Source organism: Tachysurus fulvidraco, chromosome 3 (assembly GCF_022655615.1).
Source record: "Tachysurus fulvidraco isolate hzauxx_2018 chromosome 3, HZAU_PFXX_2.0, whole genome shotgun sequence".
Classification (NCBI taxonomy): Eukaryota; Metazoa; Chordata; class Actinopteri; order Siluriformes; family Bagridae; genus Tachysurus; species Tachysurus fulvidraco.
In genome coordinates, this window is record NC_062520.1 from 20,270,211 (window position 1) to 20,294,638 (window position 24,428).

At 37.1% G+C, this 24,428-nt stretch overlaps 1 protein-coding gene across 3 annotated transcripts; it reads right to left on the reverse strand.

The window, feature by feature from the left end:
• Positions 1–3,062: 3,062 nt before the first annotated feature.
• Positions 3,063–14,563, reverse strand: scxb (scleraxis bHLH transcription factor b). Of its 3 annotated transcripts, none has more exons than XM_047810742.1 (3): positions 14,512–14,563; positions 5,321–8,629; positions 3,063–3,570 (listed from the first exon to the last, which is right to left on the reverse strand). In XM_047810742.1, the coding sequence occupies exons 2-3, from the start codon at positions 5,873–5,875 to the stop codon at positions 3,532–3,534; spliced, it is 594 nt and encodes a 197-aa protein (XP_047666698.1). In that variant the 5' UTR covers positions 5,876–8,629; positions 14,512–14,563; the 3' UTR covers positions 3,063–3,531. The 3 variants fall into 3 exon arrangements, with proteins under 3 accessions (XP_047666698.1, XP_027004577.1, XP_047666697.1); XM_027148776.2 differs by having other exon boundaries at positions 5,321–6,367; positions 14,512–14,560; XM_047810741.1 differs by lacking the exon at positions 14,512–14,563 and having other exon boundaries at positions 5,321–7,714; positions 8,458–11,187.
• Between the last annotated feature and the right edge of the window lie 9,865 nt (positions 14,564–24,428).

Here is a 24,428-nt window from a genome sequence, read left to right on the forward strand (position 1 = left end):
CTTGAGACAGTATGAAGTCACCAGACTGGGACCAGTTTCTGTACGTCCATCTGCACTGCCATACAAAATATTCCAGAAATGTGACAATATTAAAACCAGGGTTCATTAAAAAAAATGAGAGACCTGTGCACAATGAGAGGTAAACCCTCTAAAAGCAGTGATAGGGACTGATATCTGGAGCAGCATCAAAAAGATGACTAAGTGGTACTACTCCAAAGGGACATTTAACTTCTTCTGATTCTTACTTTAAAAGGACTATAATTCCTACCAAGACATGTGTCATCTCCTTTGTTCAATTTCTTTCCACATAAAATGTACATAACTGCAATTCTAATGCCAAATGGAGGTTTACATTTACACACAAAATTAAAATGACAGATATCGGCTAAACAGGTGAGGTATTGTGCAAGTTATTGTATAATATATAGTATTATAGTATAATATTTATCGGTTGAATTCAGCGTGGAGAAACAACAGATTATTCATTGCAGTTATACCAGCAGGAAACAATTAGTGCACAAGCCCAGTAAAGATGGAGAAGTGTTGTTTTCTGACTGTTGGGATGATGACAGGATTAGTTGGCAGGAATTCAAAGTCCAGAAGAGGATCGTGCAACTGCAGAGAGTTGAATATGTGAGCAAGAGAGAGTAGGAGCTGTGGTGAATGTGGATTTACCATCTGTAGTTCATTTATTATTCCTCTACATTCACTTAGAACTTTATTGGGAACACCCTTTCACCCATTCATTCATTATCTAATCAGCCTATTATATAGCAGCAGTTCAATCTATAAAAGCATGCAGACACAAGGTTCAGGTAATGTTCAGACAAACTTCAGCATAAAAAATGTAATTGTAGTGATTTTAACCATGACACGATTGTTGGTGCCAGACAAGCTGGTTTGAGTATTTCTACAACTGATCCACCTGGATTTTACTGGGACACATACAACGTTCTCTAGAGATAACTCAGAATGGTGAAATAAAGAAAAAAATTCCTTAAGCAGAAGATCAGATCTGCTGACAGGAACACCTTGTTGATTGTGGTCAATGGAGACCTACTCAGTATAAGTATGTGTTCCTAATAAAGTGCTCAGTTAGTGTATTTACAAGATTCCTCTAGGGGAACTAAAGGAATTTAATATTTTTATATACAGTAAAATATATGTAACACCGTCTTAAATCTGACCAGCCACTTATTTACCTTTTTATTGTGTCATTTCTGAAGATCTGCAAGTTGCAATTCACTCGGTTGTTATTGTCTTTCAACTGCTCCACTTTTGGGGTCACCGGTTTGGCACAGGTTTTACTCCAGTTGCCCTTCCTGACTCAACCCATTTGATCCAGGCTTTGGACTGGCACTGAGAGTTAGTGGCTCGGTGGTTTGATTGGTTCCCTGACCACAGCAGTGAGAGGACGGGATCCTGTCACTGGACCACAAGGGAATTCGTTCATAAGCCTTACTGCTAAGCTGTTATATTTGTTGCAGCAATATCTAGGTGTCGTCTTGCAAAAACACAGATGACAGTCCCATTACCAGAGAAACAAATGTTTAATACAGACAAATATACAATCTGAACTTAACGAATGCTGCAAAAATGTCATGTTTTAACCCCAGCATTCAGTAGCACCGTCTCTGTGGTAACAGGAAGTTAGGATGGCCCTTTAGTTCTGAAAATAGGATTGTGTTGCTGTTGGATAATGGAATCAGAAAGAGGAAGTGGGATCAAGTGGAGTAAATGATCTGAACAATTTATCCAGGTCACAAAGTTCAGAGTTCACAATGTGTTTACTGGGTCAGTCAGCTCTAACCTGAAGCTGGCTGAAGAATCATGTGGAGCTCTGTGATGACCCTTTGAAGAAAATGGCAGTAAAATATTTGTTCAGTATTTGTTTTTAATTTTGAAAATTTTATTCATTAAGTCTTTTATTCATTTATTTATTCATCTTCAAAAAGTGCTTTATCGTGGTTAGTGTAACAGTGGATCCAGAGTTTATCCCTGCAGGACAAGGCAAACCTGAACAAGCTGCCCGTCCATCACCATGCATACACATGAGCACAGACTCATTCACACATTTAGGATCACCAATCTACCTACCAGTATGTTTTATGGAAGAAAACAAAGAAAATCCACATGAATACAGGGAGCGCGTGCAAAACTCAGCACAGAGAGTTTAGCGTTGAGCTGAGGATTGAACTCGAGATCCTGGAGCTGCAAGGTGGCAATTCTGTACAATTGTACTACCTCTATTTTAGAACAGGGTCTATGTTATCAAATTACAATCAGCCCAATGCTTAACACAGGTTAAAAACCTTTTTTAAGTACTTTTAAGTACTTTAAGTACTTATTTTTTCTTTTGCACATATAAAGCATGGATCATTCCTTTTTAATGCCTTCCCAAAATGCTGAATTTATAGACCATATGATTATTGTGCCATGCTGAGATTTGAACATGGATTTTGATCATAAATATTAAAGGCAATAAAATGCTGAGCAGGAATGATAGAAAAGAAGAGCATGGAGACTGATAGAAGTAAATGACTCTGTGACTCTGTGTGTGAGTGTGTGTGTGTGTGTGTGTGTGTGTGTGTGTGTGTGTGTGTGTGTGTGTGTGTGTGTGTGTGTGTGTGTGTGTGTGTGTGTGTGTGTGTGTGTGTGTGTGTGTGTGTGTGTGTGTGTGTGTGTGTGTGTGTGTGTGTGTGTGTGTGTGTGTGTGTGTGTGTGGCCAGGGGCAGGGGTAGATGTGTAACAGAATCTACAGGTAAAGTAGAGGACAGGTTGTGACTGATAGTTCCAGATATACCAGAACTCAACCGGCAGATCTCATCTCCTGTGAAAACAAACCTCCAGTGGTCTCACACACACATCCCTTTACTTCTCTGTCTTTCTTTTTTTCATCTAGGAATTAACAAGATTTAATAGCAATTGAAGCACTAGTGTTATGTACATAGAAAGGTATTTTGATACCAAAATCTGACAAATGTAATATTAATAAGTGACACAAACCTACAACATAAATAAGATTGTTTACTTCACATTATAATGGTATGTCATCTGCATATTTCACATTGTAAGCAAATCAGACACAGGTAAAGGCTGATGTTTATAAATCTGAAAGTACTTTATTCCACTCCTGCTGATAAAGCTGGAGCAGGTCAAAGGTGAACTGATTCATCTCCATGATAGTATAGTATTTAGCAAATCAGTGCTGATTTCTTCATTTGATATCGTGAATATTTTATGCAGTCCTCTGTCTTCTCAATGCTCAGATTTATATAGAGTCTTAATGTGCCCTGTTCAGCACAAACATCGTGTGCTAATGCTGGAAAATAAAGTCCTCAAAGCTCTGTCACATGAAGCAACTGTTGCATAGTGATCGGTTTAGTCCACAGTGATGCAGTCCATTAATAAATGTACAATTACAGGATAAATAAAAGTTCATGTATGATACTGCAGTAGCATACTTACAATAGATAAGGAAAAACATAAAGCTAGAGTTCAGGTGAATGCACAGTATGTTCTTCTTCATCATTAACTTCTTATTGCTGTTTTTCTTTCTCTGTCTTTGTTCTGAAATACCAAAGAAATAACAATAAGTCAACTGCATAGCAATTTCAAGATATTAGTCACTTGAATTGATTATAATAGATCTTGATATGAACACATAAAATACAGACACTAAACTAGCTTTAATCTTAAATGGCATAAGTGACCATAAAAAGCCACCAGCCTTTCTTCAGTGCCGTGAGAAGTAATTAGGGGTTTATCTGAAATTGAGTGCTTTTAGGGAACACGATCTCCTTGAGGTACAGCGTGTCTGGCCATAACGTCAGCTGAGGGGGCAGCATGCCTCACTTTTTCCAATTACACTTATGTGCTGTCAGAGCCAGAGCTGGCATTAATTAGTCTTGTTCACACTGTTAGTAACCTGAGCTTAGTGCCATCCCTACACTCAAACCATGCGTCTGTATCTGAATTCTGATGTGTATTGCATGATGTGTAACAATATATAACTGTGGATTACTGTAGTCAAATTAACTCTTAAAGGTTAAAAATGAGTAACAGTTATGTGACAGTAATACTACATCACTGCAGCCATGAGCCATGTGCTACAGCTGAAACTGATTTGTGATTTACAAATTTCTTAAAGCTGAACATAAAAGGACCAGAATGTTTATTGTGTGTGTGTGTGTGTGTGTGTGTGTGTGTGTGTGTGTGTGTGTGTGTGTGTGTGTGTGTGTGTGTGTGTGTGTGTGTGTTTGTGTGCGTGCCTGCTTCTGTTAGTGCCTGGACACATAAAAAACAGTGTTATTGAATTACCCGAAGCACATAATTATATTTTATGTTTAATTTTAAGCATTAATTCGGCATTCAAAGATGTCAGAGAATTTCCTTTATGTTGTATTTATTGAGCTATTTCCCTTGCATGACTTTCTTTTAAAGTTGTTAAAACAGGTACTAGACTTTGGTCATATGGTTAAGATTGTGATAAAGTGATGATTTAAGAGCTTCTGCAGGGAAGCTGGCACTAATTAGAATGCTAGGGACATTCATAGATCTTAGACCAGTGATCTAACTGGAATTGTAGTAATTCTTTGAGCCAGATGTTTCCAGATTTGCACACAGCCATGTGGGATGCACAGTCATTTGTCTATAGCTTTCTGTGTGTGCTGATGTCATTTCACATACTCACTACCATATTCCTGACTTTTATTGGCTGTTTACATATTATACATGAATTGCTTCACACAAACAAACAAAACTCTGATGTTTCAGAAGATAGATTAGTCAAGTTTTTTTAGATTGATTATGATGAAAATGTAATGCAAAAGTATTATATGTATACATGTGCTGTAAAATAATAGATGCACTGTCTATGTCACTGAACTGGCAGAGTGTGATGCAGTCCGGACAGTTACCTTGAAATAAATATGAAGTGAAATTATTTTAAAATGTGTTGGTTGAGTGTTTGAGCATGTAGTGCGACTCTAAAAACCTTTGATCAATTTCTAGTTATTATTATACATAAAAAAATAAAAATTAGCACATTTTTATACACATAAATATATAAATACAAAAACTATATATATATCATTATGCAGCATAAATCCACTAAATCTCCAAAATTAGGGTCAATTAGAGAATAAAGAGACTTTGCAATTAAATATTTTTTATATCAAATAAAAGGATAAATGTATTAAATAACTTAAGGATGAGAACTTCTAGATAAATAAACAATCCTTCAAAAGGGAAGGTGGTTTAATTTAAACTACTTCATATAATATCAGCAAATTTCTCTATTTTGCTTTCTGATACTCACCAGTCTTCTCTGGTTACTGAGGCAGAAAGTGCAGATCTGTCTGGGCTGGGAGTTCTCTGAGTCTGGACTCGCATCTATGGTCTTATGGAGATGGTTGTGTAGAGCCCCTGTGCTTTTATGGCAGGGCTGCCCATCTCCACATGCTTCTCCCACCAATAGTACATTTTCCAGGTGAGAGATGTAGCTGGAGGCCAGCCGTAACGTCTCGATCTTAGACAGCTTCCTGTCAGCCGGTTCAGTGGGTATGAGTGTCCTCAGAGCTGTAAAAGCCATGTTCACGCTGTTTGTGCGGTCCCGTTCTCGAGCATTGGCAGCATTACGCTGTCGGGTCTCTGAGATTGGCAAGTGAAGATCTGTGACTTCGACTGATGGCCTGCAGCCGTACTTCCGTTTGCGAGAGTCTGTTTTGATAGCGTTGTACCCAGGAGTGGAAAGATGAAAGGATTTGTCTTCGGATCCTGAGCTTTCGCTGCCGTTCTCATCATCCTCTGAGAGAGTGCTAATCTCAGAGTAAAGGAAACGGGCAGGAGACGGGTGAACCATGGCAAAGGACATCGTCACCTGCTCTGTCTCACACTCGCAGCCTTCCAGCAAGAGGGGCTGTGGTCTTCCTCTTCCTCACACGGAAACAGGGACAGACCTTAACACGACTTGTTGCCCCTCAATTCTATTCACCAACACAAGACAAACCGTTGTCCCTCACTTAGTGAACAGCAACACTCTGCGGAAATCCAGCGTTGTCTTACAACAATCCTGTGATGATAGACTCAGCCGCTTCATGATGATTTAATCATTATGAGTTCATATTCCTTCTGCAGATTGCTCTTTAAAGAACCAGTGTGTCAAGCACCAGCCTGAGTGGGTGAATAAGTGGAAAAGTATATAGTGTGTTGCACTAGCGTTCATCCCTCAACAGTTCCACATGTTATTATGGCTGAGTGTTTCCTTATGCCTTGGCTTTATAGGGTGTGGGTGTGCATGTGTGTGAGAGAGAGAGAGAGTATAGTAGTGGTGGGGGAGTGGCTGGGGACTGCTCCCCCTCTTTCACTGTAAATGCAAAATACAGAGTGAAAATGCGATGGAGCTCATACACATTTATTGATTTAAACATGTCTCCTTCACTGACTTGGTGAGAAATTGAAACCTGATGGTCTTCTACAAACTGTGTTCTGTATCACTACTTAAGATCTAAACACAATCAACGAAAACAAATCCCTCTCTTCAACCCACAAATAGTGAACACTGCTAACATGCTAACCTAAAAGACATACAGTTTTAATAAACAGAAATTATTACAGTTTCTTTCTGAACCCCTGAACACCCACAAGCTGTCGATGATTTTAAACAAAGATCCATTATATTCCCGTTAGTCTCAATGTAGTCACTGAATAATTCATAGTAATAACTAAGTAATATGATTTGTGAGGAGAAGCATACTGAGCGTTTAAGGGTTAAAACAAACATATGCCTGCTGAATGTGAAGGCTACAGGCAATTTTATATTATTCTTATTATATATTCATAACCTTAGCTAAATGTGCACACTGGAGACTTTGTGCAGAGCGCTGATTAAAAAGGAAGTGCTTTAGGAAAGCGTGACACAGTGGTGCAGTAGCTAGTTTTGCTGCCTCATAGCTCCAGGGTCTCTGGTTCAGTCCTGAGCTCAAGTTACTGTCTGTGTGGTGTTTCTGTGCATGTTGTCTCTCTGCCCATGTGGGTTTCCTCCAGGTCTTATGGTTTCGTTCCACCTCTGTAAAACCTGATCGGCTTAGGTGGGTCCGAGTAGGTGGATTTTGTAAGATAAATGTGTGAATTTGTGTGGACTGGACTGGCATCTATCTCATCCACAGTGCAGTCCTGCCTCATGAAGCGTTATTCCAAGAACCATTCTCACCAGGTAAGTTGTAGGTGTTTACAGAAAGGGAGTGAGTTCTTTAGGCAGGCCCTTAAAGGTGACAGAGAGCAGAGGTGTCAGGACTCAGCCCTGACTTTGGCTACGTGCATTTGTTGATGTTTTGTGTCACATGTCTCCCCCGCCCTTGTCTCTTCCTGCCCGCTTCTGCACACCTGTTCCTCATGTTTCTGATTGTCCTGTTTATTTAGTTGAACCACGTTGCCTTGCGGAATCCTCTGTTGTCTTTTGTTGTCGTCCTGTCTCGAGTCTGTGTCTCTGTTTCGTGTTTTTTAAGCTATTAAAACCTGTTTTTGTTAAGCTGTCCTGCATTTGGGTCCGTTTTACCCCCGTGCTTGTGACAAGAGGATAATGAGATTAAACTAATCTGAGTTTAAACAAGTTTCAGAAATAGACAAAATGATGAGAAGATCACTGAAGGCATTGATAACTCACTGTTGGTCAGTGAATGACTTCAAGACAATGACAATGTCTTAGCAGCATCTAAAATCACAAATAATGGTGGAAATGAAGTGTTGAATTTGGTTTAGCGTTCTCTACAGCGTTCTGTATATAGCTCTTTATTTGGGGAACTTTTTAGGTATTCAGCGTTACTTTACTTCGTAACTGACATCACCTGCCCACAGAATTTTGTCACTTTAAACCTGATTTTCTTCATTATCCATTTCTCAGTGTCACAAATGATATTTAATATCTCTGAATGAGTTCAGTAGCAGAGCTATGCTGTCAGCATCTGATTGCTATTACTCCCTCTGCCTCTCCAACTTCCTCCCTTCCTTCCACTGTTAAAATCTAAAAACTATTCACCGAGAACCCCCCTCCTTCTGGTTTTTGGCACAGGTTAGAGAGCTGTCAAAACTCGGAACTAATCCTTCGCACAGCACCGCAGACAGACCGACTGGCTCATTACGGAGTCGGCCGAATGGACGGGTGGACGGCCAGAATGCTGAGGGACACGATTGTCTAGCCCGTGTTGGGGAGATGCCAAGCTCACAAGTACCCGACCCTAATGGGACACAGTCTCTGCATCTGGCCCATTTAAAACCAGAGAAGTGGGACTGAGAGGAAGAATATTTTACATGTCACAAAAATGGCATAAATAGTTGTGAAATGTTATATCTCATTAGATATATGAATAGACCAAAGCAGTTTGAATAGAGCAGTGGAGCGGAAATAAGCACTTATAAAGTCAACTTTGTAAGTAGGAATAATTTGGCAACACGAACCTCACTGCTTTGATGCCTTCTGGTAATTGCCTATCTGTGGCCCTGCTTTTTTTGACTACCGGTCTCTCTATTTCAGGAGCACAAATGAAGTCAGTCCTCCCCGAAATTCCATGCTGTAATTGTCCCGTTACTCAGAAGCCAAAGAATTCAGACAGTAAGCAGGTCAGTGGGCCTGAAAGATGGAAAAAGTGAACTGCTCAGAACCTTGTGGAATCCAGTACCCATCAAAGTCACTCTGACAGTCCTCATAGATTTATATTACTCTTTAGTTTAAACAAATGCTTTGATTTTGATACTGTCTATATTATATAAAAAAAGAAAAGACAACCAGATGGATCACATTTTAATATACTCAGGATCTCAGTCCTTTACTTCTACAGGTTCTCAGCTTTATGGAACATTCAGATTCAGATATGTTACCTAATGACAGTAAATGTGTTAATAGAAATTGTTAGCCTTTTAACTATCAGGGCCATTTTCCAGGTCCAGATTTTATATTCCTTACTCCTTAGCTACATAACCTTACAATTATTTTCACAGTACACAAAAAGTCAAATCCAGATCCTGTCAGGTTTCTTCATGTGTCCTTCTATTGGAACCGTTCAACTACCAGGGCCATACAGCAGTGTGTTTTTCTGTCAAAAAATGTCCTAGCTCTGATCTATAACCTCTTCAGGAACATAACAACCATAATATGTCTATAGAATGAGCCCAGCAAAGACTGTATCCTTTGAAAAATAACAGACTTTAAGATGAATTAATGACGATGTTTAGACTTTTGATCATAAGTTTTAAAGAGGAGATTCTTCTCATTAATAAAATTGAATTGATTTTAAATTAAATTTAGTTAGGGATCCTTAAGGCTATCCACTGTTATCAGAGTTTCTAAACATAAGCACTAAAGAATTTTATTTTGAAAAGTCTGAATACTATAAACTACTGAACTTTTCTTACACAAATGGTAAGGGTCCTCATACCATACAAAAGAAGTCATCATACTGACCCATGAACCTTGCTGCGTTTCCGAAACTCCATAACCCATGCTAGGTGTGGTCTGAGTCAGGACCTCATCTTTGAAGTGTGCCTTGTAAAGGAGGCAGCTGGTGAGGGCAAAACCAACGGGGCCTTTCAGCCTGGCCTTGTAAAGTCCATTTCAAGCCTTCTTAAGAAGAGCTTTGGGACCAGCCTGCTGCTCTGCTAACAATGCCTCTCTGCTAATTTAACAGATCTTTAAATTCAAAGCATTCTTTTCTCTATCCATTCTCCCTTGTGAGAACTTCCTTATGTATTTCTGCACCAGGTGCTTTACTCCATAACACCAGATCAAGTCAAAGTTCTCCTACACTACAGGGGGTAGAGCCACTAAAATTAAATAGGGTTTTGTACATTATTTAAAGTTGAATTACTTAAACCTAATCTACCCCCTGCACCAAGATTTCTAGGTCTATTTTTCAGATAAATTACATATACATTTTTTTGGTTTGAAAATGTAACGCAAATCAAACTTAAATCAGCATTTCTCAGAAATCCACCTGGTTTTATATCTTTATATCACATTGATTTTTTTTTTGTCATTTACACATGTCAATCAATGCTGGTAACATGCTTTAGTTAGCAACTCGTTTAGGTTGGATTGTGGTCATTGTGGGGATTTTTGTATAAAGAAACAGTGGCACTAAACTTAATAAACTTCCAGAAGAAATTATATGTATAGCATATTTAGGGTCAGATTTCCTTGTCAGTGGTATTGCTAGGTGACAGGAAATTTCAAATTTGTAGTGATTGTTATTATTAATGGATATTAGCAGGCTTGCCCGGTTTCCATTTTAGTCTGAGAGGGAGAGGGCAGGGGGTCACATACGTGTTCCTTATTACATTCAGCCGCATGGTTTGGAATATATTAACTGTGTGCAGTAAAAATCCTGCTTTGTGATGAGTGATGCACTGTGATTAATTCAATGCTCTGGGAGGCACATGGCCATGAGTGAGTTTAATAAAACTTCTTGAAGGTCTTTTATATGCAGGCCTTTTAAAGCTATATCATAAGTGTAACACTAATCCTTTAGAGAAACTCTGCACAAAGAACACAGTGCACTTTATCTTAAGTAAAGAACACTAATAATAGCTGTAGGTCAGGCATTATAACATGTCAAACACAAAAATTGCATTAGCTTTCAAATCACAGAAGAATGTAAGTAGATATAAATAATGATGTGTGTCCCTCCCTTTTCGCAGCACTGATTTATCTACTAAAGCTCTGCTGTTTGCTGCTTGTGGTCATTTGTAATGTAAGCAGTAGCTAACTGGTGGCTTATATCATCCCCACAGCAAGACCTATGAGCTCATGTTTTTGGCTGTGAGGCTGTTAGCTAGAGATTAGGACCCAGAAATCAGTCATCCAACTTGTGTGTGGGGGTTGTGCATGTACATGTAGTTTTAGGACAAATATTTGCTGCCACTTTCCACCATTCAATCATACAATGTGCAGTTGTGACTATCCAGCTCAAGCTTTGGCTTCATAGATGATTTCCTTTATGGTTTTTGGCAAACAGTTTATTGCCAGGTTGCCATGCCTAGAAATAATATGAAAATCCTTAATGCAAGCTATAAAGTGTTCAAATGGTTTTCAAAACAGTTTGAAGTAAATTTGAATTTGGGAATTACAATCAATTTCTAATAGCAAATTCTCAAACTGTTAAAAATCAGAATCACTGATGCAGAAACAAACAAACATACCAATACTGTTTGTGTGTGTGTGTGTGTGTGTGTGTGTGTGTGTGTGTGTGTGTGTGTGTGTGTGTGTGTGTGTGTGTGTGTGTGTGTGAGAGAGAGAGAGAGAGAGAGAGAGAGAGAGAGAGAGAGAGAGAGAGAGAGAGAGAGAGAGAGAGCTTGCATGTGTGTGGGTGAGTAGGTGTCTGTGTGGTGATGTGTGTGCACACATGGTGATGTGTGTTTTCACTATATATATATTTATTTGGGTGTGTGGGTGGGTGTGGTGGGATAGCAATGAGGTAGCAGATTGGGTACATATGATTGTCATTAAATGTAGAGTTCATGACTGAGTGCTGAGGAAATTCAACAAACAGAGCCAATATAAATCATTAGCTGAATCAGTTATTGATATAGGTAAAGTATATTCGACTGAAGTCCCCAATTTATTTGCACATAATGTGATTTCCTGTTCTCATGCTTGTCATTTGGTTATCTTTATTTGCTAAACAGATTCCAGATTCACAAGCATTGCCTCACTGAGTTGTCTTCCAGTTGCGACCCGGAAAAACCTTGTGCATTGTGGGTACACTAAATCTCTGTTTTTCAAGTTTGACCTATCTTATCTGAATTGCTGCGGTGAAGTTTTGACTTTGTCAGTAATGAATTTCTCGATACAAAATGACATACAGTGACATCATGTTGTTTTGACCTTCACTCTCATTCTGTCTTCCAAGTGGATTGAGAATGATCCTGGATGAAATGTCCTCACGTTAACTTGCAGACACTACAAATCATACAATTCTGCTTGTAATGGCTGTAAAACTGAAAATAAACACACAGAACGAACAGTTTACAGCTCGAATCCTTTGCACGCTTGATGAAATGCAATAAATTACTCTTTAAAAAAATGGATTTTTTTTCCTTCACTGGAACTTGAGAAATATTTTTATTCTTTCCAGAGGTGAGACTTGAGATTTATATTGTAGTGCTATGTGGCTGTCAAGCTCTAAGTGGAGTGGGATACAGCTTTAAGGCTAACGTACAGTGACCATATGAACTCTATGAAACTGTACAATAAAAAAGAAATCACATAGCCTATAGATATGTAGTTCAAAAGCTCTAAGAGGCACGATACTATGATTTTCCTCACATCTGTATTTGTACTGATATATTCACATGGATCCAAGCTCCAAAATTTTACCCAAAGGAAGGATCACTTGGCAGAAAAAGGAATGTTCCATATATTGTTGTTACTTCCTTTGTTGGGTAACTTGTACTACAATGCAATATTCCAGTTATGGCAGATTGCAGATGGCTAAACAGCTTATTCTGTACTTATGAGCTATTACTTCTGTACAATACATTTCAACCATTTTTGTTCACTTGGAGATATCAAATTTTATTTTCCTTTAGGTCATGTTCAGGTTTGTTGCTGTACAGTTGAAAACAGCACCAGAACTTTAGCTACTGAACCACTTAGTTATTAACCCACTGTAGAGAGAGAATAATTCATTCACATTCAAGGGAAAAGAGCAACACAACGATTGAGAAATTGGTGTTCATTTCCTACAATCAGCTTCACTAAGGAGTCATGAACTAAGTGGTTGGAGACCTCAGAGCATCTGGTATGTGAGATGCCTAGTTTTGTACACCATGAAGTAGGAGGAGATGGGGGCTACTCCAGCACATGCAATGTGCTACTGCCTCCTTTGTCTACAGTGCTCATAAAGTCCAACCACACATGCATGGACAATGAGGCTCCTTGTGAAAAGTAAGATGTTCATAGAGAGTCTTGCCAATGGAAACATAAGTAGACAGAAAACCAAGAGTGAGTCTGGAAGCCATTCTTCTGTTCATGGCAAATCCATCATTTACTAAGTTCTACATGGGTTGTGTCAACAATGTATTATGGCATATGATAATGCTTTGGGGTTTTGGAAATTTGTTTAACCTTTTCCCCTGTCTCAAAACTCGATATGGTTTTTTTCTACTCACTTGATATGATGCTTGTCTGGCAAAACGCATGTGTATGGTTTTAGCATCATCAATAACGATCCTATTTACTTACCGGTTACAAAACCTATATTTGGCTTGCATAAGTATTTACCCCTTGAATGTTTCCACATTTTGTAATATTACAACCTGGAACTCAAATGGAGTGAATTGGGACTTTATATTATGACTTTATGTTAAATAGATGATAATATTGATGTGGAATGGGAAACACTACTTAATAATTATGATAGATTGTATATGGTTCACTGACATCTCTAAATTAGTTCTGGTGCCACCAGTTGCCTTTAAAAGACATATTATTAGATGAATAGAGTCCACCATTGTAAAATTTAAGTGTCATGTGATCACAACATAAATAGACATTCTTGAAAGACTCCAGAGAACATATCTAAACAAAAAGCTTCATGAAGATCTTCTTGAATCCTGGATCTTCTGGAGTCAGTTTTGAAATCATGGTTTGATTATTTAAAAAAATAATAATAAAAACACTCTTCAAAGAATAGGCAATTCATAAAAGAAAATCAGTGATCAATTATGGATGGCATTAATCAGCGAAGGAAACCGGTGGAAAATGCCGAGTCATCTAAAATTCTCTTTAGACTTTTAAAATCATCTTTGGCCACAGGACATGCTGGAGCCAACATATGGAAAAATCTCTATTGCCTGACATGAACATTTTGGCCCAAAAGGCAATATCTAGCTAACACCCATCGCTCTCCTCACTCTGAGAACACCATCCCCACAATGAAGCATGGTGCTGGTAGCATCATGTTAAGCTTTTCCTTCCACTTCATTACTATAGGTTTAGGGTTCTGATGTGAACATTACCCAAAGCTGCTAGACGGGATCTGCATGAATGTGTAAATTTACAGGTGGTCTTCATAATGTGCTTGGTATGTGTAATGGTGCATACTTAATACTAGACAAAAGCTACTGTAGTCTAGTTTTGAAATGAAAAGTGCCTAGATAAGAAGTTGTGTCTGATGTGCAATCAGATATGAATGATTAGATCTTCATATTATCCGGTGAAAATATCCATCATTATGAGATCACCATTGATGGTGATAATAATGGCATGCTGGGCTTGTTGGTAATTTTGTGATTAAAATCTCATTACATTTTGAGACATTTCTGAGGTATGTTAGGAGAAATTGATTCTCTTAATAAGTTGGTATGCAAATAGAAGACAAGAATGCCAAGCACAGATCCTTGATGTACACCACTTACTACCAGCAGAGCTTGGCAACCTGCAGAACTTGTTGACATAATGGAATCAAACCTATTCTTTTTTTGTATTGTATAGTATAGTGTTATTTATGTCTTTACCTTTGAGAGTCACAAACTGCTGGAACCAAATTCCTTGTGTGTGTCAACACACTTGGCCAATAAATCTGATTCTGATTCTGATTTAGAACAATTGTGCAGTGAGTACAAAAGAATTATCTGACAGCCACAGTATAATACCTGAACACTCACAGTCCATTTAAGCAAATTACAGTATATGAAATCATTATTAACCTCTTGAGACCCGAATGTCCTCATATGTCCTCATATGACCTCACAACTTCATTGTCTATATATATTTATTGTACCAAACTTATATGAGGACTGTTAGGTATAATTCTTTTGCGAAACCGCTTCCTTGAAAACACTGATTAAATTTATAGTTATCAGCTATGAATTAAGACAAACAGTCAGTAGAAATTGTAATGTACACAACAGTAGCATACGTGTCTCAGGAGGTTAATGTAGATTTGTAGTACAATAGACTAATATAAACTGTTGTTAGCAAGCCTAAAAAGGTAAAGTGTTTATTTGTGTATATTGCATATTTCAATGCATGTATTAGTTTATATTTCACTTTAAAGTTTAAACTTGACAAAAATATGTAATTTCCTTTAACATCACAGACTTACAGACCACAGTTCACCTAACTAAAATAGCACATATCCTCTGGTTCAAAAACTTTACTGCCTTTTGTTGATGAGTTTCTGAATTTGCATTCAAAGCATAAAAAGTATTTTTTTTCCAGATAAAACATAACTATCACTTGAGGGTTTTTAGGCCACAGATGGAGTACTATGCTTAAAATATTTAAAATGGTTTCCAAAGGACTGTTGTACAACTCATCCATGACCTTTACTGTTTACTAGAGCCCAATAACTATGAAATAAAATACTGTCTGTCCTTCCTGCCAAAATAGTCAATGGAATATGAGAACCACTTTAGTAGCTCATGTATGAACAAAGTTAAAAAGGCCAATATAATAAAATCATAGAATTTGTGAGTCCTGCTCACATGAACTGAGATAATTTGGTATGCAGTGTCTTCTCATAAAATATTTAAATGACATCACATATAATCAGAGTGATTTAAAAAATGATATTTAATTCACTTTATGGCAGGACACACTGCTTAACTGTATATGTACAGTATCATTTACATTGGCAGTAATTTTTGTTTTTATTTTTGTGAGTAATTACATGTTTGAGTGCATTAAACAATCCAACCAGTTAACCTCCTTATTTAATGTATGGAAACTGCAAGCCGATTATGAACTAAAGCTATACCTTTAACATTTACTTCTATCTTTTTTTATATTTACTTGCTGTGATTTCATTCTTTCACATTTATCCTTTGATTTATTTCCAAATCCTTATGGGTCAGCTGTTTGGTAACACCAAATACAATTACTGTTGATAGTGTTCAAAATGATCACATCATAATATATAAATAAGTGGGAAACAAAAGTAAAAATTTGATCTCAGTGAATGTGGCTTAGTTGTTGCTGATCTCCAGGGTTTTCATTCAAAACAGTTCCTAGAGTTTACCCAAAATGGTTAAAGAAAAAAAAAAAAACAGTCAGTGAACAGCAGTTATTGATGAGAGAGATTAGAAGACAATGGCCAGATTGATTCAAGCTAGGGAATTTAAGATTATTAAAATTACAGCTCATTAAAACCATGGTGAGCAGAAAAGCCGATTATGCTAGACTTCATGCTGTGGAGGCTACAACATCAAACAACCACATCCAATTCCACTTATCTCGGTCAGGATTCTGAATCTAAAGCTACAGTTGGTAAAGACTCGCTGGCACTGAACATTTGGTGTAACTAACAGACCAGGTGTAACCAACAACCATGCAACAGTCAAAGCCCATTTTTCCCATTCTGATGTTTGATGTAAAAATTAAATGAAACTCTTGACTTGTATCTGTGATTGTATGTGTTGTATTGCCGCATATGATTTGCTGATATAACAAGTGTATGAATTTGCATTTGTACAGGTCAGCTGTTTATATGGTAGTTGTATGGCTGTAGTGTTTTATTGTGTTTATTCTAGTAAGAGGATGCAATATGACATCCCCCTGTGGAACAACTAAGCAACCTGAAGACATTTCTCAATTTAACACTGCAGAATTATCTTCCCTATATTCACATGCACAATGGTTATAGCAAGAATTTACTGTAATGGCTTGGATTGAGATGGATGGGGTCACAATGAAAATTATTCACCTTCCTCCAGTTCAAATTGGACAAAAAATATTGCAATACCGAGTCTCTAGGTAAATGTTGGTTTTTGAATACGTGGCATGGATTTCAGGTTCATTTATAAAGCAATAAACAGCAAAAATGTGTTCATTACCTCAAAACACAAACCCTGAGGTTTCATTTCTGCTCCAAGTTATTGTTAGCAATGCATTAGACTCTGGAGTAAAGTTATGAGCAAGATGAAATGCTCCAAAGGCAAGCTGTCATATGGATCATATGGTGTGCATAGTCATCAAAGAAGGATTCTGAATCTAATGGTATGCTGTGTTTCCATAAACTCCTCTCATTTGTTGACTTTTCGTTCTCATAAACTCCGTGTCACTGTAAATTATGGCAGTTTTATTAACCAATAATGCACTCACAAAAGCAGTTAAACACTTACAGTATACACCTGATAGAGGATATCATTTAAACTATCTGCTTTTCATAGTGTGGACCGTTAAACAATTCCCCTTTTCTGTGATCTGATCCATGTGATAAGAGACCATGTGAAAAGTCTTCCCAATCTCCTTCTTGGGTTGCTCAGCGCTCTATAGTAAACCCAGAAATTTTATGACTATTGCACAATACAGCAAGCAGTTTTTGGGAAGAAGTGATGAGATTTATGCTAACGCACTTTCTCTCATATACACTATCTTTTACCTCATCCTGTGAATGACATATCTGTAAATATCATTTCATGATAGAGAAAAGTCACCCCTACTCCCATGTTTCCCGTACTGTACACACATTATTGTGAATCCAGGAGGGATATATATATCTTACAGAAAACAATGAACCAAAGCCACACATTCCATACAGTCCACTTGGGTTATAATTCCCATATTCATTACTACATGGGAAAGTGAGAATTGTATAAACGATGCTACTATTAAATAATTTATAGCAGTGGGTAAGTGATGATATTTATGTACAGCCATGTAACTAGGAGTACAATAAAGAAAGAATGTGATATGTAGAACTAATACATATGAATCGGGTAACAAAATACCTGAAAAAAAAGCAAAACAAATAATCTCATAATGGTGTGCAGTCCAAGTGGTAGATGATCGCTCATGGACTAGATTTTTAACAATTGCATATATCTGAAATTTACTAACTGAGAAATTTGGCTGGAAGCTGAGAAAGAAGGGGTGGGCTCATATTTTGCAAGTGCTAAGTGTTCTCGAGAGAGGTCTAATAGTAGTAGGGAACAGCTGTTCAAATACAAAACCATTTTAGTGTGGTTAATAAGAATAGGAACACAATGGTCATATTTTTTTTATTATATCAGATTCTAATGCTAAAAAAATACAAAGAAAAAAAAACTGTAGTTCCTGTGTGTGCAGCAAGATTACATTTGCTAGATCAATGTTGAAAATACAAAATCTTTCACTGTAATAATTTTAACAGGATTTTAAACAGTAGTGAACAATTACCTTCAAGACACAAAAGATCAAGACACATAAACTGAAGAAATATGGTCATTCATGTAGGGTAGCATTGTAATGCATTGCGATGTGTTGCTGCCTCATACTGTAGATCTAGGATTCATGGCTCGATTACTGAGCTTGGGTTACTGTTTGTGTGGAGTATCGTACAATTTCTCCCTCCCTGTTTTAACACGTTTCCTCTGAGATGTCTAGTGTTGTGTCTAAAAATATGTAAGTAGGTGGTAGGCGACATGAAGTAAAGCGGTAAGAAACATGACTACAATCTTTACATGAATTCTGTGATGCATTAGTATCTGCCTGGTCTGGGTCACAGATGTTTACATTAGAAAAGAGGTTTCCACTTTATTTTGGTAAATAGAACAAATTAATTTGTTAGAAAAATCATGTCCAGGTACAAGTAAATATACAAAATGTGTAATCGGAATTGAAAAACATCTCATGGACATCTCTAGTTGAGCCTAATTATGAACTCAGGTGAAGTAGCTCACAGACCATACTAACATTGCTGGGTATTTGTTTAGAGGCATAGTGCTAGGGTTTAAATTTAATATCTAAAACTAACACCTCTTCTAGTTTAGCCATGTGGATACCTGGAGCACTAAATGGATACAGATAAAGATACAGGTACAGGTATATATATATATATATATATATATATATATATATATATATATATATATATATATATATATATATACAGTATAGTAATTAGTCTCTGGTTGCTATGTGGGAACCATACTAGCTCTAAATGCAGTTAGGCCCCAGAAAGCCCACAGGGTTTCCCATAGCAGCTGTAATCCATCCATGATTATATATTCCATTGTACAACAGTAGCATATTGTATATCATGTGATTTGTCCAGCATATACCTTTACATTTGAAGTGATTCCTGTCAAACTAAAGAGGAAAAATGACTGTGCAATGGGTTTGTTTAGGGGAATGTGGTGAAAAACCCCACAAATGTTTATTTGAGCTCTAACCATGTTTCCCATTGCCACATAATCAATCAGGGTACCCAGTGAAATGTACTTCCACATGGATGTAGAAGTAAACTTTGGACCTTCATGACATCTGGTGAGATTTCTGAATGTCTGAATTTAGTTTCAGTACAAACCAGAACATTAGACTTTAAACTTACAAGTTTCTATCTGTCTTTAATCAGTTTATGTTATATTTAGTAGCATGTAAATAATATATCTATATCTTAAATGTTTTATACCAAAAAGTTGTGTGTGCACATGTGTGTTTGTTTTACTTAATATTTTTATATTATATTTAATATAAATACACTGCACACACATACAAACCTTGCATAGCCAATCCACCAACTGACACGTTTTTAAGAAGTGGGAGGAAACCAGAGAGCTTGAAGGGAACCCTGTGTGTACAAGGAGAAAAGAAACTCCAGAGAGACAGTACACCTGAGTGCAGGATCCAAAGCAGGGACTCTGGGACATTTAAAAAATAATAGTTTTTATCATACTCTCCTGCGTTAGCATCAGAGATAAAGCTGAAATGTATTCAAATCTTCAAACATTACAGTTTATCTGTCACATTACAAAGAAAACTTGTGAGGAAAGCTTGTCACTGTGATTTTTCCTGCACCGTCTTCTTGTCTTTTGTCCTGCACGGTTTGCACCAGATTGCACAGATGCACTTCATGTGGCTAGGACTAAGTCCTTAGCTCTGTCTTTGTTTTATGTAGCACCATGATCCTGGAGAAATGTTGTCTCATGTCACTGTGTACTGCAACAGCTATATATGGTTGAAATGACAATAAAAGCTTCTTGAATTGAATTGACTTGAAACTCACAGTTATACTACTTGGTTTTGTGACACATTACAAAGGTAATTGTAATTATTCGTGAATAAATTGCTTAATTCTTCAGTAAAATAAATATGATTAACAATGTGAAGAGGAATAGAACATTAATTGTTGAATTATCTTTCCATCATGCATGATTCATTCTAAATTATAATGGTGATTGTGGACGGAAACATGGTAATAATGTCAATTTTAAACCATAGAATTTACTGATTTATTAAGAATCTTTTAAAATAGTGCTAAAAGCAGGAACAAAAATAACAGACAAGGTTTAATATTTTGTATTATAAATATGTGTATGTTGGTGGTATTTAGCTGCATACACAAGACATATAATTTAATGCTATGTCTTCATGTGTTGATGAACTGAACATTAAGTATAGATGTTAGAATTGTTTTATAGACTAGCTAATGTAACTATCATTAGCGAGAGAGTAAGTATAATGGGGGCTCACATGCTCCTCAGTATGACTTCACCTTCTGATCTCATTTTCTTTTTCTTACGAGTCTAGAGAAATACACAATGGGACATTACAGGCAGCTCTATGGTCATATTTTCACTTTGGCATTATGGCTTATCATTTCTTGGACAGAGATCTTGTTGTAAGTTTTAGGTTTTAGGACCATAAAATTGCAGCTGTGTGACAAAATAATGAAATAGCAAAAACTGCCGTTATAATTTATTATTTCAATTTCCTTTGTTTGCGTTCTAAGCCATACCCACTTGTACACACACACACACACTCTCTAGAGAGAACCTTTTTTTTCATGGCTTAGTTTAACTCAGCCAGAAACCAAACCTTGATATTTTAATCTCACTGAGAGGGTGAACATTCAAACACTCAGAATACTCTGGTTTCCAACAGAGACAGTAGTAAATAATCCTCTGTCTCCTGTGATCAATACCTGCCTTCCATGCTTTGCTTTTAAACATTAGGTATATAATCAACTTTGTGACCTGATACTTTCAGTGATCCCATCCAAGGCATGTAACAAAAACAAACGGAACAGTTCCCCTTAGATATCAGCTGTACCTCAGACAGTCGTGAGCAGGTCAACAGGGACAGGTATCTGTGTGAAGAATGTCTCAGCTCATTCAGCTGTATAAACAGACACGAGCCTGTATGTGCAGGTTCGACACTGATCTGGGTCAGATACTTCCTCTGTGTGCATTAGTTTTTGTTATGATGAACAAAATTGATCCACATATAGAGCTGGACTATGTTGTATGTTTTCCTTATTCTCATCATCTCAGCGCTAGGTTTTTATTACTCCAACTCAAAACGTGTTTTGTTAAATGTGGCTGAGGTTTGTGCTGGAGCAAACGACTTGTCATGCCATTAAAACGATTCAAATGAGTGTAAGCTTCCACTGACTCACTGTCTGAGTGACTACATTTTATTGGGCATAATTATTTAGTTGCAGTTTGACTTGTCTGTTTTAAAAATGACTTTCCAGTTGAAAATGTGACCTGAAAACATTGCTAACTGACTGCCTTTTATGGTTGCCAATCCTTCACATTTACACATGTGCAAGCACAAGCCAGGACATAGTATTAGCAACGTTGAATTTCTGTATTTAAATGGTTTGAGGTGCTGCAAAAGGCTGGTGAGTTAATCTTTGTTTAATAAAATTGGAATGTTTTTGTCTCACTCCTTGCAGTTAAACTTAAGTCATGGCTCTGGGAGAATGTAAAACACAAGCAACATGGAAGGTGAAGCTTGTTTCAGTTGCCTTGTAAAATATTTAGAGGACATTGTAACATTGCCCAAACTGTAAGAGTTCCAAATTTATCCATTTAATAGCCATCTATCCATTTTCTCTACTGCTTATCCTATATACAGTCACAGGGAGCCTGGAGACTATCCCAGGAGACATGGCAGGGCATGCCCTGACATAAATGCCCACAAATCTCAGGGCACAATTTAGGGATAAATAAGTTATTTGCAATTGTTTTCAAATAAACTGTTTCTGTAATGACGTCATATGCTTTATTATCTCCAACCGAACAGATGTTCTGTGATTCGTTAGCATCGTGTCTTTGAAATGCATCTCAAACCATTCATGTTACAGGTAGCTTCATACGTTTGAAGTGCTGCTTTATAACATTATGACTCATGAGAGAACATAAACAACCAGGCATCAAGGCAGCTCATAACCTTTAACCCACCCTGCTACAGGGGCGCTGTATCATACACACATGGACAAAATTGTTGGTACCCTTCGGTTAATGAAAGAAAAACTCACAATGGTCACAGAAAAAACTTTAACCTCACAAAAGTAATAATAAATAAAATTCTATGAATGTTAACCAATGAAATTCAGACATTGCTTTTCAACCATGCTTCAACGAAATTATTTAAGAAAAGAAACTCATGGAACAGGCCTAGACAAAAATGATGGTACCCCTAGAAAAGACTGAAAATAATGTGACCAAAAGCCCAACATGTTAATTCAAGGTGTGTCCACTAATTATTATCACAGGTGTCTATAATCTTGTAATCAGTCAGTGGGCCTGTATATAGGGCTCCAGGTAGTCACTGTGTTGTCTGGTGACATGGTGTGTATCACACTGAACATGGACCAGAGGAAGCGAAGGAAAGAGTTGTCTCAGGGGATTCAAAACACACAGCTAAAAACATGAAAGAATGGCTAAGAGGAAAACATTGGACTATTCTAAAGTGGCCTTCTATGAGCCCTGACCTCAATCCTATTGAGCATCTTTGGAAGGAGCTGAAACATGCCGTCTGGAAAAGACACCCTTCAAACCGGAAACAACTGGAGCAGTTTGCTCATGAGGATTGGGCCAAAATACCTGCTGAGAGGTGCAGAAGTCTCATTGACCGTTACAGGAATTGTCTGATTGCAGCTGATTGCAGTGATTGCCTCAAAAGGTTGTGCAACAAAATATTAAGTTAAGGGTACCATCATTTTTGTCTAGGCCTGTTCCATGAGTTTATTTTTTTTTAAATAATTCTGCTGAAGCATGGTTGAAAAGCAATGTCTGACTTTTCATTGGTTAACATTCATAGAATTTTTATTTATTTATTACTTTTGTGAGATTTAAAGTTTTTTCTGTGACCTGTGAGTTTTTCTTTCATTGACCAACAATTTTGTCCACATGTGTAGATGAACCTTTGCTCCGACCCCAATCTCCTCAGTTGGGATAGGTGAAGAAAATAATTAATCTGTAATGTTTGTGGTGATAATAAAAACCCATGATAAAAAATTCATAGATTATAGCAGGTACACGGTTTCACATGTTGTGGTGACCACTGACAATTTTTAAGCTTTCCACAGTGAGTCGCATAGAGTGCCCTAAAAGTGCTAATTTTTACATTTAAAACAAAACATGTTACCTACTGCAGCTTTAAAGAAAAAAAAATTATGCACTAACGTGATGTTCTGAAAATATGCCTGGTTCTAGGAATAGAAAGCAAATTGTCCAGAGTAAGTGGCAGAGTGAGAGAAAAAAAATAACACAAACCTGCCCTAAAGCAAAGTTTCCTGTTTTCATTTGTCTCAGTATTTCTGCTTTGACTCCACCACATAATGCCACACACACACAATCCTATGTCTCACTTTTCCCTGGTATTAAGGAGTTATTTCATGCAGTCTCACAAAATCTCCATTCCAAATAATCATCTGTGAAGCACAAATTTTAAATCACTTGCCTTCAAGCTTTACTTGTTTGTTTATTCACTACGCTGTGAGACCTTTTAAAATGTCCTTTTAAAATTGTGTATTATGTTCATAAATGTGAGCTATAAAGAGCAGGTATTTACATTTCTTGCAGCCAGGACATGCAACAGTAAAATATGTTCCACAGATTTATTTCATGAATATTATTTAAATGAGTACACTACTATTTTGATTATTTATTGGAGCCATAGAACCTTTTAATAGTGAACTTTCCACTAGCAAATCAAATTAGCTCCAAGTTTAAATAATTTATTGATTTACTTGTCTTGGAATTCATCAGGCTAAAATCTATAAGAACTCAATACTAAATATAACAAATGTGATAATGGTGGATTGTGAAAAAAAATCACTGTAAAATCACTGACCCTCAGGTTACACTTCAAGGGCCCCTTACAAGGTCACATACATAAAACTTCCTGAAACAGAAAATCACTGTTTAATATATCTGTTATGTGTAATTACATATTTAATAAACCATTTTAACACTGACACTTTAATGTGAATTCAGAAATAAGAAAAAAGAAAAATATCTCCAGAAAGAGAAACAGCACTGCACATCAATCCGTCATGGTAGAAGTTTAGTGGCAAAGAAAAAAGTAACAAAAAGTGCCGGAGTTTAGCTCTTTGCTCATGTGATCACCGGAAATAAACCTCTAAACCTGCAGTCCTGCTGCCTTCCAGTTTGTGTTATGTCTGCCTAGAATAAAGAATATAGCAGAATATTCTGCTGCC